Source organism: Berghia stephanieae, unplaced genomic scaffold (genome assembly GCF_034508935.2).
Source record: "Berghia stephanieae isolate SIO BIC M18660-M18661 unplaced genomic scaffold, UCSD_Bste_1.3 scaffold529, whole genome shotgun sequence".
In the NCBI taxonomy this organism is placed as follows: Eukaryota; Metazoa; Mollusca; class Gastropoda; order Nudibranchia; family Aeolidiidae; genus Berghia; species Berghia stephanieae.
This window is the reverse complement of record NW_027626722.1, coordinates 1-20,199: the sequence shown is the minus strand read 5'-3', so window position 1 is coordinate 20,199 and position 20,199 is coordinate 1. Positions and strand designations below refer to the sequence as shown.

At 36.1% G+C, this 20,199-nt stretch overlaps 1 protein-coding gene across 1 annotated transcript; it reads right to left on the bottom strand.

Moving 5' to 3' along the window:
- Positions 1–352: 352 nt before the first annotated feature.
- On the bottom strand, positions 353–14,871 carry LOC144961997 (ADP-ribosylation factor-like protein 1). The gene is made up of 8 exons (XM_078894994.1): positions 14,817–14,871; positions 13,977–14,081; positions 13,220–13,312; positions 11,632–11,766; positions 10,934–11,015; positions 9,895–10,006; positions 9,409–9,587; positions 353–8,088 (listed from the first exon to the last, which is right to left on the bottom strand). The coding sequence occupies exons 1-8, from the start codon at positions 14,869–14,871 to the stop codon at positions 8,058–8,060; spliced, it is 792 nt and encodes a 263-aa protein (XP_078751120.1). The 3' UTR covers positions 353–8,057.
- Between the last annotated feature and the right edge of the window lie 5,328 nt (positions 14,872–20,199).

Below are 20,199 nucleotides of genomic sequence, written 5' to 3'. Positions count from 1 at the left end.
CAAAACTTAACATTAAACTATACATAACTGTTTCCCTCCCACCCAAGGAACTCCGGCCAGGGCCAAAGGACAAAACCAAGAAATTCATTCCAAGACAACGACAGGAAAACAACGGGGAAAAAAGGGTTGGGGGGATAAAAGACACAGCATGTCCCTCCCTCCCATTTGGGAGGTCAGGGGGACGGAAACCACAGCAAGAGTATATACTGTCCACCACAGGAGGACAGTGTCAATTATTTGAAAGAAAAGGATTCAATATTCATTTTATTATTCAACCTAGAAGACCCAACCTTTGTCAATACTTCAATTACTACATTCAAAAATATGAAATGACAAGTCATAAACTAATATGTGCGTATCGATTTAACCAACTTTATTTACAGAGCTCAATATCGTTTAAAAATGTTTTTTTCTTCAAAAACATGTAATTCATAACATGCATTTGAAATTGGTAGTGAAAAATTAAAGTAAATAAAGAAGCAAACACGCTATTACAATTATTATCTTATATTATAATCAACAACATCAATCAGTGGACATCAGATTGATAAAATCTTAGGGTATGGATTTTAAAAAAAATCTCATCCAGAAGTGAACTTAAAGGAAAGTACAAAATAAATTAAGACTATTTCAAACTCTCTGAGATGAAATTTCCAAATGATGACCATTTTAGTCAATTTGATTACTATAAATCAGGAGAACAAGGGGATTTTTTTGAAAACAAGGGAAACAATAAGGGGTTAATTCATCGTTGTGACGCTCAAAATCCTTTTTTTGTTTGTTTGTTGCTTTAGGTCTCTTCCAACACAATTGAGGTTATATGAGAGACCGCTGAAACAAAAAACCAAGCAATCTAACAAAAATAGTACAAATGTAAATCAAAATCATAACCTAAAGATATCATAAGCTAAATTATAAATAACCAAGAACAAACAGGCAGAAGATTTACGGAAAAAAAATATCCCCTGTCAAAAATACAATCACAAACCAAAGAAGCAGGATAGGCTAGTAAAGAGAAGAAGAAACGACATCACTATCGGATCGTACACCCATGTGAACATCATAGGTATATGATTCAAGGATGATGCTCCCATCCAACCACCCGCTCAAAATCCTTAATAATCAATTCTAATTTAAATCGTTAAACAAGAAATCTCTTGTCAGATCTGGAAATATCAATAGTAGTTTCAATAAGGGTGAGTGTTAACATTTTAAAACAAAATTATTGATAAAGTTTATAGAGAATTAAACTGTGCATAATCAAACATAACCAATTAAAAACATTGAATCCTAAGTTGCTTTGTGTTTGTCTAAATCAATAACAATGTAAAATTGAATGTAAGCTTCAAATTAAGATACAAAAACAGATAAAATGGATGTTTCGGGCTTCCCCTTTATAAAAAAAACCAGGATGAATGAAACACTACAGACGAATGAGATACGAATAGAATAGAAGGTATTGACGTCGCTTGATTAGGCCACAGGCCTGTCGCCGAGTCTTTCCAGTCACTGTTAAACAAGACAAGAGATAATGTGGTAGTGGTGTTGTCATTATCTAGTTTGAGACTCATCATTAATTCCACCTAGACACGAGCAATGTATGCCTAAAAAGGGACAGACCCTCGAAAAACAAACGGACATGATTTTGAAGAGAGAAAAAAAACAGCCTCTTATTCTTCCTTTCAGGCCAAAACTTCATCAAATTGGAAGACTGGTATGGCTGTTGAGAGTCTGGTCCTTTGAGTCTCCACTGATGTGGAGCTGAAGAGACTGAAGCTCTCACTGATGGGTGCTTGTCTCCCACAAAAAGTTCTCTCATTTTCCCAGAAAAAGACATAAGGCAGGGCCCCAATAAAACCAAAAAGGCCTCATTCGAAAACAAATCTGGGACAACAGATATATAGTGGGATAGACATACTTATTTAAACCTAATTGAGACATGGGGCACATAAGGCAATCTATCTTATATGTCTGTCAGGTGCCTGAATACCAATGTCATTTTAAAGTCAGGCCAGCCTCTATCAGCTAAGGATTGTCCTTGAGTTTCTTTTAGCCTATCTCTTCGTCTTTTGCCAAATATTCCTAAAATTCTTTACACAAGTCTTTGTTTTGAAACTGTTCCAATTACATTATTAACTTGTTACTTTCCAACATTCACTGCTGCACTTGAGGACTGAAAGGACTTAACTCTTGAACAGTTTCAATTTATTTTGATCTGCAGATTTTAGGATAGAATATTACGGCATAAGACCTATTTCAAACCCTGCAGCACAGAGAAAGGATCATTTCCTGCCCTACACAAGATAAAATGACAATTCAAAAGCATTTTTCGAAATGTAATCAAAAGCGCATTGCACAAAAAGTATGACCTAGGTTTCGACGTTAAAAGATTCATCATTATTCAGGAGCGTAAAAGGAATGTTGAGTTATTTGTGACGTCCCTATCTACAACTTCAATATTTATATAAACAACATGAGAAAATTTAATATTTTCCTTCAATTAGTTTTGCAAAGTTTTGGTATTACTACTGTAGAGAATTCATAATTCTAAAACAACTTGAATAAGGTAGATGTCAATATAAAAAATCAAAACAAATAAAAATATAGCGATATTTGAGCTTCTTAAGTGAATAAAGAAGAGCTTCATTTTAAAAATAAATAGCCTGAATCTATTTAGAGTCAGAGAGACTAATGTTAATAATACAGCTAAGAAAGACATTTATGAAGAATGTGTGAAAAAAAAAAAAAAATAAAAAAAACAACAACTGCGAATGATATCCCTGATATCACAAAAGCTGAATTTTGAAATTTACAATTGTCCCCCTACTTATACAAAAAAACAAAAACAAACCATAATCGAACACTGAAAGAATATAAACTTTCTGTTAAGTCTCCCTCTGATTGAGCTTACAATATTCTTTATACAGCAAGCAAAAATGACTTAGAAGAAATTAAATAAAGAACATCCATACAAAAATGAAGACAATGTTGTACAATTTAAATAAAAGTTTTACAATTCACAACTTATTCTGAAGGACAAAGACATAATCTTATTTACACAGCCTGTTCGATCACCACCAATTGAGTCCCACTTCAAAACTTTCCATTTTATTTTCAAATAAATTAATATCTCTTTATACAGAAAATGAAATGATCAAAACAACATGGCAGATCAGCTTTTCTATACTCTCCTATGCTTTAGGTGGGTAAGGCTGAAAAATGCTGAGATGAAAATGTAAAAGATAATATATAACAGTAAATATACAATAAGTTAAAAAACATTACAAACATATATCAAAAATATCATCTTTTAAAAACCGCCACAATATCCATAAAGTAATTCTCAATGGATACTTACAAGTAACACGCCTGACCGGCGAGTCTTGTTTTTGTTGGCTCTTTCATTTACGTGTTTTGAGTGATTTTTATCTGACATTTCGCCTGGATTTTAATACCATCTGATTTGTGATAGTCTTGTGGTTTTATTGATATACGTTTTAACGATTTCTAACAGAGGATTTTTCTAAAATTTTAAAATTTCAGTATGGATTTTCCAAAGTCGAACATAGTTTTAAACTGCTATTTGTTTACAGCCATATTGGAAACTTTATTCACTGTGCTATATTTTACAACTTTTAACAACTACCGTGAACATCGATCTATTTATAATACGAATTTTATGAACAGACTCAGAGGGGGTAGACGAAAACAACGCCCTATAACCACCGTCATTGGTCATCGGCCAACCCCACGCCCGCTCCCCCAACGACCTCGATCCTCGCTTCAATTTATCAACACTCGTCCCCCATCCAATCTAATCACTTCAATGAGTAATCCTCACCGTTCCTTGTCAAATGTCAACACTGTCCGTGACAGTCAGTATGAAATTAACGACCACCATGACAACAACTCGCAGCAACAGCACCGTCTTGAGCAACAACAACAACAACAACAACAACAACAACAACAACAACCTGCACGTAGTGATCATACCAGTTTAAAAATTGGATTACTAAATGTTAGATCGTGTCGTAATAAAACTCAAGACATAATCGACATTATTGAAGATCATAAAATTACTATTTTTGTCATCTTGGAAACATGGCTTAATCATTCATATGATGATCCAATTATGAAAGCAATTACACCCGAAGGCTTTTGTATTAAATCATTTCCACGCATTGGGAGGAAAGGAGGTGGAATTGCAATTATTTACAACTTGTCACTCTTTGACAAGATATCATTTCACCATGATAATTTTAGAAGTTTTGAATACGCTGGATTTGCCATTCATGAAAATAATTTTAAAAAGTCGTTTCACTGTGTCTACCGCCCACCACCAAGCCAACAAAACAAAATATCAACAATTGATTTTTTATCTGAGTTCGGAGAATTTATGTCTATGCAATCCATTAACAAAAAGCATAATATTTTTATGGTGATTTTAACATTGATTATTTCGGAAACAAAAATGAATCGAAAGTATTTCGGGAGATTATTGACACAAACAACTATATCCAACTTGTAAGCGGTCCTACAAACAACCATGGCCACACAATAGATCATGTCATTACAGACATTGAACATTCTCTCTCTTCACCTGTCTCAAATATTGATAAATTAATCTCTGACCATCATTTAATTGTGTTTTGCGTTTTATTTCCAATGAAGCACGAAGTAAAAAAGATGATAACATCTCGTAATTTGAAGAATATAAACATGAATATTTTTAAACAAGACCTTGACCATAACGTTAAAAATAAACATGATGCGAATGGTCTCCACGAGTCAATTGTTGGTACGGTGGACAAGCATGCTCCCTTAACAACTAGAGCAGTAAAAGTGAGACGTCAAGCACCCTGGTATAATACCGAAATAAAATTGAATGGATTAGCCAGGAGGCGGGCAGAAAGAAAATGGCTCAAGTCCAGAGATGCTGTCGATAAGAAGCGATACATCGTGGCTAGAAATGATGCAAAAGCCGTCAATTTCAGGACCAAAAAGAAATTCTACGAAGACAGCCTCAAAAACGTGGGACGTTCGAGACAATTCTTTGCCTTGACCAAGGAACTGCTGGGACAACAGACGCAACCAGCTCTCCCATCTTTAATCGATCGTGCAGATCTACCAACTCGCTTTGGTCAATATTTTAAAGAAAAAACGGATAGCATCAGGAAAGAACTGTCGTCTGAATCGATCCATACAACATTTGACACATTTCATGGTGATTCGTTAACACATTTTTCAATGATTACTGAAGCTGACTTATGTGATTGCATTATGTCGTCTCCAACTAAAAGTTGTGATTTAGACCCCTTAAATACTGCCATTTTAAAAAAATGCATTGATGTAATTTTAACACCATTTACATGTATTGTTAATAATTCGTTGCAGTCAGGTGCTGTACCAGACATTTACAAAGTTGCCCATGTCAAACCCCTTTTGAAAAAACCTGATCTCGATAAAGAGAACTTAAAAAACTATCGCCCTGTCTCTAATCTTCCTTTTCTCTCTAAGATCTTAGAAAAGCTTGTTTTGAAACAATTACTGTCTCATCTTAAAAATAATTGTCTTGAAGAAAAATTTCAGTCTGCTTATAGGCAACATCATTCGACGGAAACCGCACTTGTTAGGGTTGTTAATGATCTCCTCTCTGTTATAGACAATGGTTCATGTTCTTTGCTGAATTTGCTTGACCTATCGTCTGCTTTTGATACTATTGATCACAATCTTCTTCTCAAACGTCTTGAAATTACTTATGGCGTGTCTGGTGCAGCGCTTGATTGGTTTAGGTCATATTTGTTCAATCGTAAACAGATTATTACGGTGGATGAATATAGATCGGAGGAAATCTTTCTTGATTGTGGGGTTCCCCAGGGTTCAGTACTTGGACCCGTTCTTTTTGTTTTGTACGTTGGCCCTCTGTCTAAAATCATCAGAAGTTATGGTCTGTCTTACCATCAATACGCTGATGATACGCAATTGTACTGCGTTTCCAATACAAGAAATTTACAAGAAGTATCAGCCAATAGTAAAAATTGTATCCAAAGTGTTAAGAAATGGATGAATGAGAACAGACTGAAACTGAATGATGATAAGACGGAGGTGCTGTATGTGGGAACAGGAAGTGGAAAAGTGAAACAGATTTGAAGTTGGGGGATGCCTCTATTCAAATTGTTGACAAAGTGAAAAACCTTGGCACATTCTTAGACTCTGAACTGTCGATGGAGCATCAGGTTAATAATTTGGTTAGATCTCTCTTTTTCCAACTAAAAAAGATTGCTTCCATTAGACGGTTCATATCTGAGGATGTGACCAAGCACCTGGTTGTGTCCCTCGTACTATCGAAATTGGATTATTGTAATGCTCTGTTGTTTGGCGTTTCGCAATACAATCTGAAACGTCTTCAGATTGTCCAAAACAGCGCTGCCAGACTAGTATTCATGAAGCGTAGGTGCGACTCTGCCGGACCTCTACTCCATGACCTGCATTGGCTGCCTGTTGGGAAAAGAATTAAATTCAAAGCTTGTGTTTTAGTGTATCGTTGTCTTGAAGGTACTGCCCCTTCCTACCTTTCAGAACTAATTGAAAGATATTCAAAACCCCGCCCCTTGCGTTCGGCCAGTGATTCCACAAAACTAGTTGTCCCTCGAATTCGGAAAAATGCTGGAATGAGATCCTTTTCTCATTTCGGACCCTCTATTTGGAACGCCTTACCGCAGAGCATTCGTGAAAAAGAATCTTTGTCTATTTTTAAACGTTCCCTTAAAACATATTTGTTTCGATTTTAGTAGATGGTATGAGAAGCAAGATAGGTTTGGTTTGTGTTGTGTGTTGTGTTGTGTGTGTGTGTGTATGTGTGTGTGTGTGTGTGTGTGTGTGTGCTTGTGTGTGTGAATGAGTATGTTTCAGCCAAAGTAATTTGTAATTTAAGCGCTTAGAGTCTGGTGTCTCGGAGTTATAGCGCTATATAAGTTTTCAGCATTATTATTATTATTATTATTATCACATACAAGACATTAATAAAATATGAAATCAAAGTCAGGTGAAAACTAAAAATGGCTAAACCAAACAGACCAGTAAATTAATTTGAAATGTCACAATCGTCTTTCTTTGACATTGTTTAAATTCAAAAGCGTTTATCCTCATACCGCAGTACAGCTAAATAAATTAGGGTCCAGTTTACTATTTTCACAGCCAATTTTATTCATTTTAAAGAGTGATTTGCACATTCTTGCCTTTAGCACTATTTAATAATGCCAGTAATTACTATTGAATGCCACTATAACACAAGGCATAAATCTTTACAACTTATGAAAATAAGTCAGGCAACTCATAAGTGATGAATAACCGAGGACATTCCTCGCCTGCCCCCCCCCCCCCTCCCCCCATAAGTGGCTTTAACAAAAATTGATAAATCAAATAACCCCATGGAGACTTGGATTAACCAGTATTTAATGTATGTTGAAAATTGTTTTAAAATATTGAAAATATGGTGACTTAATATCCTTGTGACAAAAAGAAGAAAGAAAGATACAAAAAATATATCAAAAATTGTGAATGAAAGGAAATGATAATGATAATTTTGCTGTCAATGGTGATGTAGACACACTTGTCTACCACATTCAACTTTAGTTGGACACTAATAAAAACATATATGATGTCAGGGCAATAACTGTGTTGATCCCAATAACGTATATGTTTTCAAACAACTCAAAACACGCATATTTTGACACAATTCTACACACCCTCTCTTCACAGATAATCTCATATTCATTTCATCAAATACCTGTCGATATCTTCATAATATTTGAGAATGTCACTGAATTGGACCAAAATTTGAACAGTTTTCTTTCATACGAATATCTTCCTCTTGAATGTGCTGTATGGAGATTAAAACCAGAAAGCATCTTGCATTGATGCAATGCGATCAAATCACTCCATTTGTTATAGCATTCCATATGAAGTAACTGTCAAAACAATCATGACCAAATCGAACAATCATCCTGAGCAATATTTCCACACATCAATTTTTGTTCATGACTATATAAGCACGACTACTTGGACTGTATCAGCGTGCTTGACAACCTGTAGAAAGAAATATATCAAAGATTTATTAAAACATTAACAACATACTGCATTTCCCTGAAATCATAATCCCATAATCACTCCCCCCCCCCCCCCCCCCCCCCCCCCCCCCAATAGGGTAACAACTCCAGATCTGTTTTCACCAAAGGGAAATACCAATAATTCAATATGCTTCATTGCTCTTGCTGCTCTCTTGGTCAATATGGAATGATATGATGTCAAGATAAAGAGTAAAATTGACCGTCATGGCTGCATTTTCATCGGTTAAAAAAAAAGAGTAAATCAATCCTACAGATGCCATTGACTCATACTCACACAAGCGTGCAGTAAGACCCACACTAATCTACAACGCCTTAGTCATCTGTGGCTTCCCCCCCCCCCCCCCCCCCACTTCTCAACCAATCCCACCCTGACTGCACCAATCCATTATTACTTGAAGGTGAGAACACAATGTGCTGAATGAAAGCAGTAATATTATAAAACCATAAAGATGACGTTGGAGTTATAACACTATTGCTCTCTTTGGCTCATATAAGTGTACACCCCCCCCCCCCCCCACACACACACACATACACTCACACAAACGCACTACACAACTTTAAACAACAATGTCACACCATTGAATTTAATGTTATGCATTGTGGGTGACAGTGGGGTGAATGATAGCAGTGGAATAATAATACACCTGTAAAATCATGATAACTTCTTGATGCCTAAACCAAAATAGAAGTCCCTTGAATTTCGGTTTGAATCTTTCAGCCCAGGGACTGACTGAGTGGTCAAATGCCCAAGCCCTGGGATTTCTAGCCTAATTTGAAACATTTATTTAAAAAAAAAAAGTTTTCAAGATATCTCCTTCAAATATTTTGGTATAAAAATCTATACAAGTGTTAAACGGATGTGGAGAAACAAAGAGATACATGTAAGATCAAAAACATGAGATCATTTTGAAAAGTGTCTCTAGAATGAATAAAGAGTAAAACATTGGGGGAAAAGATCAAATAGGGGTCCTATCTTCAAATGACCATAAAGTCATGCAGTTTAATATAATATGTAAAAATGAAATAATGATAATATTATTGTTATTTTGTGTAGTAAATTATTGTAGCTCTATACTAATTGGGACGAGCATTGATCAGGACGATGCATGGTTGTGAAGGGGAAACACATGCAGTAAACAGACATTTCGCCATATCTTGAAAACCTTACAGTGAGAGTTTGTTGAAAACGGTGCATGTTTACCAACGCCACGTTTGAATGAAACTATTTATAAAACTCATGGAAAACGATTGGTCATTCATTCATGAAAAAACAACTTACCATTCCATTGCCTCATCAAGACCTTCCCCTTTAATTGCTGAAGTCTTAAATATCTGGTACTTTCTATTTTTGAGTGCAGGTAGTCCTAAAGAGTTTGCAACTTCTGTGACAGTCATGGCACCTTCAATATCTTGCTTGTTGGCAAACACTACCAGAACAGCCTTTTTCAATTCATCTTCCTGCAATGTAAAAGAAGCTTAAAAATAAATGATCTCTATCAACCCATCAAATGAGAGATTTGTTAGTAAGAGGCGTAAAATTGAGTGGTTCATAAAGAAATCGAGAGACATCGAATTAAGAGTGATAGCCAACAACGAGGATCCTATATCTTGATTTGGGACAGAATGTCAAAACGAATTATTACTCTACTCTTTTTATTCTATATATCAAGATGCTTTATTTGCATGTATGCCAATGAGTTTTTCTTATGGAAATAAATTGGATGCAATAGCAATGGCAGATATATTTTATCATTTTGAAACCTACCTCAAGCATAGATACGAGTTCTTGTTTGCTTATACCAATTCTGTCTCTGTCCATGCTGTCAACCACATAAATAATGGCATCTGTGTTGGAATAATAGCATCGCCAATATGGTCTGGAATAAACGTACAAATAAGCGGAGTACATTAGTAATTATTCCTCATTGAAACCTGAAAAGTGAATCAGTCTCCTTTAAATATATTATAAAGAAAATAGATAAATAATGTGGAAATGTAAAAATGACAGAAGTTGTATTGTTTAACTTTGAGAAGACTGAAAGGGTTGGTAAAACAGAGAGGGATGGATGGAAGAGGGAAGAGGAGAGTGTGTGTGTGTGTGAGTGAGTGAGTGAGTGAGTGAGTGTGAGAGAGAGAGAGAGAGAGAGAGAGAGAGAGAGAGAGAGAGAGAGAGAGAGAGAGAGAGAGAGAGAGAGAGAGAGAGAGAGAGAGAGAGAGAGAGAAGAGAGAGAGAGGAGAGAGAAGAGAGAGAGAGAGAGGAGAGAGAAAGAGAGAGAGAGAGAGAGAGGGAGAGAGAGAGAGAGAGAGAGAGAGAGAGAGAGAGAGAGAGAGAGAGAGAGAGAGAGAGAGAGAGAGAGAGAGAGAGAGAGAGAGAGAGAGAGAGAGAGAGAGAGAGAGAGAGAGAGAGAGAGAGAGAGAGAGAGAGGAGAGAGAGAGAGAGAGAGAGAGAGAGAGAGAGAGAAGAGAGAGAGAGAAGAGAGAGAGGAGGAAGAGAGAGAGAGAGAGAGAGAGAGAGAGAGAGAAGAGGAGAGAGAGAGAGAGATTTTTGATCTATTCTTACATCAATTCCAGTAGTTTCATATGATTAAATAATGACCTTTAAGTTAATTTTCATACAAAAACTGCAGACAAAGACAAAATCCACCATTTTTAATCACATTATTTTTAATGTAGTTGTAATAATTTTAGTTTTCAAAAAAGACAACAAAAAAATAAATATAAAATGATGTATGGAAAACAACTCTACTTAACACCATTAACAAGATATTCAATCCCGCTATCTCATACTTTAGTCCATAAAATACCTGATACTGGTTTGTCCGCCTAAGTCCCAAACTTGAAATTTCAAATTCTTGTAGGTAACAGTTTCAACATTAAACCCAATCGCTGTGGGACAATAAAGATGGAAAAATTTAGAAATTGTGCAATATCAGACAAGTTGTATAGCTTACCCATGATAATTGACTTAAAATATATCTTATTTCACTGAGCAAAGCTATGTGACTCTGTTTCCATGTTACAGCTAATGCTACTGACCATTGTCTGATTGAGTTTATATAGTCAAACTTGCTTTATTTGAATGAAGTAAAAATAGCCATCTTCATAAATAATTCTGAGAAATTAAGCTCGTTTCATACTCAATTCTGAATTACAAATTTGATTTTAGTCAACTGTCCATAACTAAATAACAGCGATTTCAAATGATTTTCACTTTAATTTCTTGTAAAAAAAAAAAAGTGGCAATCCTGTTTCTGTTAAATTATAGCCAGGGATCTCAACTCAAAATATTATTGTAAAACCACTGACAATTTTCTCAATCATACAATGAACTAAAACGCGTAAGTATACAAAAATTAACTAGAAAATTGGCCTTCGACTATGATCACGGAGCAGCAGCGAACCAATGAAAATTTCAGGAATCATGAAAAATTGAGAGCCCTGTATAGCAGACTAAAGTCCATCATCAGAAAATAAAATGGACATAATGGATATAATGACTTACTGGGTATAGTTGTGACAACCTCTCCAACTTGAAGCCTGTATAAAATTGTCGTTTTGCCAGCTCCATCAAGACCCAGGATCAATATTCTCCTTTCTTTCGAGCCAAACAAACCAGAGAAGTAGCTTATAAGTCCTCCTAAAATTAGAAACAAATAATGGAAATGTTGATTAAAACACTTTGTTATCATCCCTGTCTGTCACCAAAGACATTTATATTTAATTCATGAGCACTCTTGTTTTTTAATTTTCGTACTTAAACATATTAAATATTATTTAAAAAAAGCTAAGGTGGCTTACAACTCAAGTCATATCAGTTTGTGTTAATGGTCAACTGAAAGTAAGAGCTCTAACCTCTTAAAATAATAAATTAAGAAAAAAAAAAAGATTTCTTAATTAACTTAAATTAAATGTATTAACTAAGCCTGAAAAGTTATAAATAAGAATAAGAGAGACTTAAAGAATCTAAACTGTATCCAACCATATGCAATACAAATTTGCTTACACACACCTATCCTATATAGATCTCTGAATAACCAAATATTTCTCTTTCCAGATGTCTTAAAAAATTGAGCTAAAGCTTTTTTTAAAAAAAACTTTTTTTATATAGCGCAGTATCCACTAAACATGCTCAAAGCGCTTTACAAGGTCAACAGCAACATTTAACATGTAGGACGGGACACAACACCTGGTAGGCGATATTACAATTTATCGGACAAAGACAATGCTGTTAACGGCCAGGTACTCATTTTACACCTGAGTACGGTGAGAGAATGTGAGTAAAGAGCCTTTTCCAAGGACTCAACTATGCGCTGAGAGCGAGACTCGAACCCAGGACCTTCCGATCCGAACGCGAGTGTCATACCACTTGACCACATAGCCGCACTATTAGTATAACTAGAAAAACCTAAGCTGGGATTGATCCCATTAGAACTGCCAACAATTCACTGATAATAGTTAATGTGTATAGGTTGGTTGAAGACATAGTCAGAGACTATTGTGAAGGTGGCATTTTTCTGCACCTCCTGTTGGAGGTGATTGGTGGTGTAAGTTTTTACAATGATAGTAATACAATCATAAAAACATAACAATGACAAAAAAAAAAATCCCCTGAAACATGGAACACAAAATAGTAATAATAATTTAATGATGATAATAAATCATCAAAAAAATAAAATAACAACAACAAGAACAGTATTCTCTTTGTAAAATTTGACCAAAAGTTTGACCAGAAAAATATAAATAACTCTGAAACCGTTTGTCACAGAGAAACAAATAAGGCATCAAATTAAATGTTTTTTCATGCCACATCCGCCTGACTGGGGGATCAAATTTAGATGTTTTGAGTTTGAACATTTTATCAATGTGCCTACTTTTGAATATATAACCAGTTGTCGAAAGTTAGCATATTTTACTCTTGATTCTAAGTCAAAAGTCAAAGGCAGGCAACGGTTTTCTAGGGGAGACCTTCCGCACGTTCCTCGAGGTAGTTTCATTTTATATTGTTATTTTAACCATGGATGTTCTGTCAGATATTTATTTATATTCAATTTGTCAATTTTTAGTAGCATTTTAAAAGCTGTAGAACAAACCGTGAAAAGATTTAAATTTCCTATTATGACTACTGGTTTGGTACTCCACTGTCATTTTGTCATTGAAGTATTGAAATGTAGTGCAAAACAGTCCTAGGTTTTAAAAAAAATTAGGGTTAGTGCGAGATTATCTATATTTAAATTCTTTCATGGAATGACTAGACCACTATTAATGCCATCACGGAAGGGTGTAATATTTCAAAAATTGATAAAATTTTACTTCATTAGCTTTCTGAGAAGGCTGTGGCTAATTGGACTTGAGTTTGAGTCTGAATAGTGTCCCATGGTTATTTGGACTCAAACTCCAATGCGCATGTGCAATCAATAAGTTCTTTGGACTCGAATCTGAATAGCCTCCCCTGGCAGGAAATTTCGAAATTATTTTAGTTATTGACAATTACATACAATTTATGCAAATGAAACTAACATTAATGTTATATTAACTATCAACAAGCAACATCCTGCTTTATTTAACGAGAAAGACAAAATCATTGAACGATTGAAAGTCCAGATAGAAATTAGTAACTGAGGTCTAAATGAAAAGCTTTTGTAACAACTTTACACGATGTCCAAATAAAATCGGGACAAAATAATAATATTCTGATAGTGTTAGACAAGCAACAATCCTTGGACAGTACGAAGTAAGGCAGCTGTGTCAGTCTGATATGGGTAAAAGTAAAACAGTATTTCGTCTGAACTCCTCTTCTGCTTTCTTTCAGTTCTACAGCCCGTACTGTCCCCTTCTGTATTTGCTCACGAACAATCAAGTTCAAGATACACATGGCACGCACATTGGAGTTTGAGTCAGAATAGAATAGCCATGGTAGACTATTCAGACTAGAGTCCGAATTGCCACTTCGTTCTGAGAAATACAACCAGGAATTAGGAATAAAACAGACCGTTTGAAAGCTTGTTTGTGTCCTTTAAAACGATACCAAAATTAGCCACCTAGGTACACAAATAATGCCATGGTGACCAAAGCAGTAAAAGGTAAAAGGCCAAAAATAAAGTTTTAGAAAAATGAGTTTCACCCAGTGAGCCTGTCGGCAGCCACTGGTCTGGAGTTATCAAAGTGCCTAGTTAAAGGTACTTTACCAGGTTTTAATTTTTTCTTAGCGTTAGTTAAGGGAATGCTTGGGTTGCCTTTTTCCCTCTAAGATCGAGGAACGTGCAGAAGGCCTCCCATTTTCTGTTTGCTTCTACTTCAAATTCCAACTTTCAATTTCAACACTTGAATTTTTTTTCCCTTTAAAAATTCACATTGAAAATAATTCAAAGCAAATGCTGGGCTGAAAAAATTGACAAGTTGGCCAACAGTAAGGAAAGCCAAAGTAGGTCTAGAGTCTAGAGTTTGTGGACTGACCAAGGACAACTATACTGAAGCCCTCCTTGGGACTGACTGATAACTGACAAAGTGAGAAAGAGTGAGTAGTGAGACTGCTGAGACTGAGGTCTCTTCTAAATCTAGACGACGATAGTTATAGAATAGACTATAGTAGGTAGTCGCATCGCCCGTGGCTGAGCCGCTGATCGAGCCCCGATATCGATGTTACGGCTCTGGAGTGAAAATTGTGTTAACCGGTGAACATAGTTTTACTTCCATTGCCGTGGAATCGCTTCCTGTGCACTAATTTCGTCACTTCCGGTCTCATTTTAAAGAGGAGAAGCCAGCGCATCAGACGGCGTTTTCAGATTTTTAATCCGTTCATTCTTTGTTCAGATGCCAGCTGTTTGAAAATTTGGTAAGTTTTAACTTCATTTTAAATACATTTTTCATTATATTACCTATTTTTAATTAATGTTATATTATTCGCCAACCATTTTTCTCTATTTGTGTGAATTTTGGTGGTGATTGATGCTGGCGAAAGCGTCTTTTAGTGACTTTAAATACGATGCGTGTTCATGAAGTTGGCGACGGCCAACCAGGATTGCCTCTCGATGTATCCCCGAGTCTCCTGTGTACAGTGCAGTCTGTAAACTATCGACTGCGTTTGCTTTTGTGACTTGTATAAATAATTTCAAGCTAAATAATTGCTGTAAAAAGACTGAAAATAGTCCCATCCATAATTTTAGTTTTATTTTATGAATGAATGTTGAAACTGAAATGACTTTTTAACTGGGATGATACCGGACAACTAAAAATTATGTTCCACTGATATTATTTTTTATCTTTTATTTTTGTTTGTTCTGCAGGTTAAGTGTGTTGGTTTAATTTAATGTGGTTAATTTCAATACAAATAATACAGAATAGCATGATAGAGCCAATTCAAGTATATTTCATTCATTACTTTACTCTTTACCACAACAAAAATTATTATATAACTTTTAATTTTGTTGATTTAATCATAATTGAAGTACTTTTTTTGTTTTCAGAGTCAGACGTTCATTATGACACCACATTTTCATGTTTCATTTCCTGCCTTGTATTTTTAAATATGAAATTGAAATAACAATATGAATTTGATTGTCTGCCACCTCCAACTCCCGTCGTCTGCCGCCTCGAACTCCAGTCGTCTGTCTTGTATTTTTAAATATGAGATTGAAATAACAACATGAATTTGATTGTCTTCCACCTCCAACTCCAGTCGTCTGCCTCCTCCAGCTCCAATAATCTGCCTTGTATTTTTATATATGAAATTGAAATAACAACATGAATTTGATTGTCTGCCACCTCCAACTCCAGTCGTCTGCCGCCTCTAACTCCAGTCGTCTGTCTTGTATTTTTAAATATGAGATTGAAATAACAACATGAATTTGATTGTCTGCCTCCTCCAGCTCCAATAATCTGTCTTGTATTTTTAAATATGAAATTGACATAACAACATGAATTTGATTGTCTGCCACCTCCAACTCCAGTCGTCTGCCGCCTCGAACTCCAGTCGTCTTGTATTTTTAAATATGAGATTGAAATAACAACATGAATTTGATTGTCTGCCACCTCCAACTCCAGTCGTCTGCCGTCTCGAACTCCAGTCGTCTGTCTTGTATTTTTAAATATGAGATTGAAATAACAACATGAATTTGATTGTCTGCCACCTCCAGCTCCTATAATCTGCCTTGTATTTTTGAATATATGAAATTGTAATAACAACATGAATTTGATTGTCTGCCACCTCCAACTCCCGTCGTCTGCCGCCTCCAGCTCCAATAATCTGCCTTGTATTTCTAAATATGAGATTGAAATAACAACATGAATTTGATTGTCTGCCACCTCCAACTCCAGTCGTCTGCCGCCTCTAACTCCAGTCGTCTGTCTTGTATTTTTAAATATGAGACTGAAATAACAACATGAATTTGATTGTCTGCCACCTCCAACTCCCGTCGTCTGCCTCCTCCAGCTCCAATAATCTGCCTTGTATTTTAAATATGAAATTGAAATAACAACATGAATTTGATCATCTGCCGCCTCCAGCTCCAATAATCTATCTTGTATTTTTAAATATGAAATTGAAGTAACAACATGAATTCGATCGTCAGTCTCCCCCAACTACTTCTGTATCATTGCTTGGACTTCGATGTATTTATTCAGTATCATTACCTGGATATTGCCTGTGTCTACATTCCATGCAGCCAACAACCCAGAGTGCCTAGATTTTGTTGTCTTCTGTCTTTTGCCACATATCAGCCATCTTATGGATTTAAGCGAGTCAGTACGTGAGTACCCTTTAATCTGTTCTCTTAGTGATGTTGAATGCAAAGCAATTATCAAATTTTCTAAAGTTCATTTCAATTTTAATGTAGTTTAATAGTTAGTCATATGATACATCTCTTCGAGATGTTCAGTTTGATATATGACATGCCTATGTTGCAGAAAGTTTGCAAAGTGTCGGTATTTATCGGCTTATTGTTTGTTATTATGTAATATGTTACGTAATATTCAATTTTGCATTTTCAGGTTAGGTTTTCTCTACCACTCTTATGTAGTTCTTGTTTTTAATTTTGCATTTTTATCACTGACCATGTTTGCATATATAAAGCGGCAAGCTTGTTTCTCCCGAGTACTGTTGGTGCCCAAATGTCTTGTCCAAGGATGCAAAAACATTGGGCAGTACATTTGCAAGTTGCATTTACTGACACTTGTTCAACTTTATTTCTAGCCCTGTTCATTGTTTTTTTGTTTTTTTTTCTTCTCTCCGAATACCAGTCATCTTTCGTCTGTTGCTCATTTGCCAATGCCAAATATTAAGTGCCTTCCCCAAGGACACAACTTTAGTGTCTAAATTCATACGTTTACGCTCCTTTCCTCTTGTTTTAACAATTTTTGTGTTCAAAATTAATCATAGCCATAGTATTGTAAGCATGCTCTGGAAGAAGACCACCCTCAAATCTGTTTTTATTAAGTTATTATCCGTTCCTCGCGTCTTATTTTTTCATTTTCTAGGGTTATGTAATTGCATGACGTTGCATAATATTGCATAATAATCATTTAATTTTTAAAAAATTTGCTTCGTCTTTCCTTTGCGATCATTTTGATATATGGTTTTATATGTATTCCACCCCAAATAACCGTGATTTTCCATTTCCCCCGCTTTTCGGTTGCTCTCTGGTCACAGTTTTAGTTTCTTTTTTCCTCTTAAATTATGGAAGTGGTTATTCAGTATCAGATACTGAATAGTGCTTTGCCACTATTCAGTATCCATAAGGAACTCTTTTTTGTAGAGAGAGTGAAAAGTGCGACAATCTCGGTTGAATGGAAATAAACTACTGACCTACTTCCAGATTGAACACATGCACTGACAGCCCGATTCAAAAATATTTTGATCGTAATTTTTTTTAAATTTCTGCTTTTATGCAATTAACATAGTTCAAAATATCAAAATAAGAGTGGCATTCAAATCCATTTTTAAATGTCTAAATAGACATGATTAAATGTCACTAAGGGTTCAGTGACACCATGGCTTGGTGGATATAAGCTGTTTGAGTTTTAAAGTTCGAGAGTTCAAATCCCGGTAGGGGTAACTTTTTTTTTTTTTCCCCATTATTTTTTTTAATTCCTTCTGTCTTGTTTTTCATTATTGTGCTCTTCTATTGTTCATTATTTTTTAAAATCTTGTTTTTTTTTCTGTTTGTCTCATTTGTTGTTGTTGTTGTTGTTCTTGTTGTTGTTCTTGTTGTTTGTTTGTTTGTTTGTTTTGTCATCTAAGGCAAACCGGATTCATTATAAATATGTGGGCAGACTTTCTGCATTTTTTAATTGAGCGATGTACTTCCGTGAATTAATTGCCGTACTATATTAAAATTTACGTGATAATAATAATAATAATAATAATAATAATAATAATAATAATAATAATAATAATAATAATAATAATAATAATAATAATAATAATAATTCAAATAGATACTGAATATTAGACTACAGTTGACATCTATTTACTGAATACACGTGGTATTGTTAGGGGTGTTTGTTTTTTTACGAAACCTGCCAAAACACGCCGATACCCGACAAAGTTATGGGAAGTAGGCAGCAGTGGGGAGTGAACCTGGGACTCAGGGAAGTGTACACTGTTGGGGGGTGAACCTGGGGCTGGGTTTCGTAAAAAAAAAAGCAATTACTTTTTTACGAAACCCGACAATATCCAACAAAGTTATGGAAAGAAAGTAGGCAACAGTGGGGGAGTGAACCGGAGATTCAGGGAAGTGTACACTATTGGGGAGTAAACCTAAGTCTATGGTTTTTTTGGCGGGTTTTGGCGGATTTCGTAAAAAAGTAATTGCTTCATTCTCGTCTGGTACCCATCTCCCATAGTCCGGCTTCATTTCCCACTGGTATCCATCTTCCCTAGTCCCAGGTTCATTTCCACTGATATCCTCTTCTCACAGTCCCAGGTTCACTCCCAACCGGTGTGCACTTCCCAGAGTCCCGGTTCATTGCCCAATGGTGCCCACTTCCCATAACTTTTGAAAATTTCGGTAGGTTTCGAAATAAAAGTACATTCTGAGCTCACTGTCCACTGGAATCAGCCTCTCGCAGTCCCAGGTTCAATCCTCATCAGTGTCCAAATCCCAGATTCACTCCCCACTGCTGCCTGCTTCCCATAACTTTGTCGGGTTTTGGCGGGTTTCGTAAATAAGTAATTTCCCCCTCCCCCTTGGTATTGCTTTTTTACAAAATCCAGAGTCCCAGGTTCACTCCCCACAAGTGTACACTTCCCTGAATCTCAGGATCACCCCCCCACGACCCACCCCCCCCCCCCCCCCCCCCCCCACTGTTGCCTGCTTCAATAAGTTTGTCGGATATTGCCTTGTTTTGTCGGGTTTCGTAAAAAAGTAATTGCTTTTATATGAAACTCGCTGAAACCCGCCGAAAACCAGAGTCTCAGGTTCACTCCCTACTGGTGTACACTTCCTTGAATCTCAAGTTAACTCCCCACTGTTGTCTACTTCCCATAACTGTCGAATATTGCCGGGCTTCGTAAAAAAGTAATTGCTTTTATGTGAAACTCGCTGAAACCTGCCAAAAAACCATAGTCTCAGGTTCACTCCCCACTGGTGTACACTTCCCTGAGTCTCAGGTTCACTCCCCACTGTTGCCTACTTCCCACAACTTGTCGGATATTGCCGGATTTCGTAAAAAAAGTAATTGCTTTTATGTGAAACTCGCTGAAATCCACCAAAAACCATAGTCTCAGGTTCACTCCCCACTGGTGTACACTTCCCTGAGTCTCAGGTTCACTCCCCACTGTTGCCTACTTCTCACAACTTTGTCGGATATTGCCGGGTCTCATAATAAAGTAATTGCTTTTATGTGAAACTCGTTGAAACCCGCCGAAAACCAGAGTCTCAGGTTCACTCCCCACTGGTGTACACTTCCATGAATCTCAGGTTCACTCCCCACTGTTGTCTACTTCCCATAACTTTCTCAGATATTGCCAGGTTTCGTCGGGTTTCGTAAAAGAGTAATTGCTTTTATATGAAACTCGCTGAAACCCGCTGAAAATAGAGTCTCAGGTTCACTCCCCACTGGTGTACACTTCCCT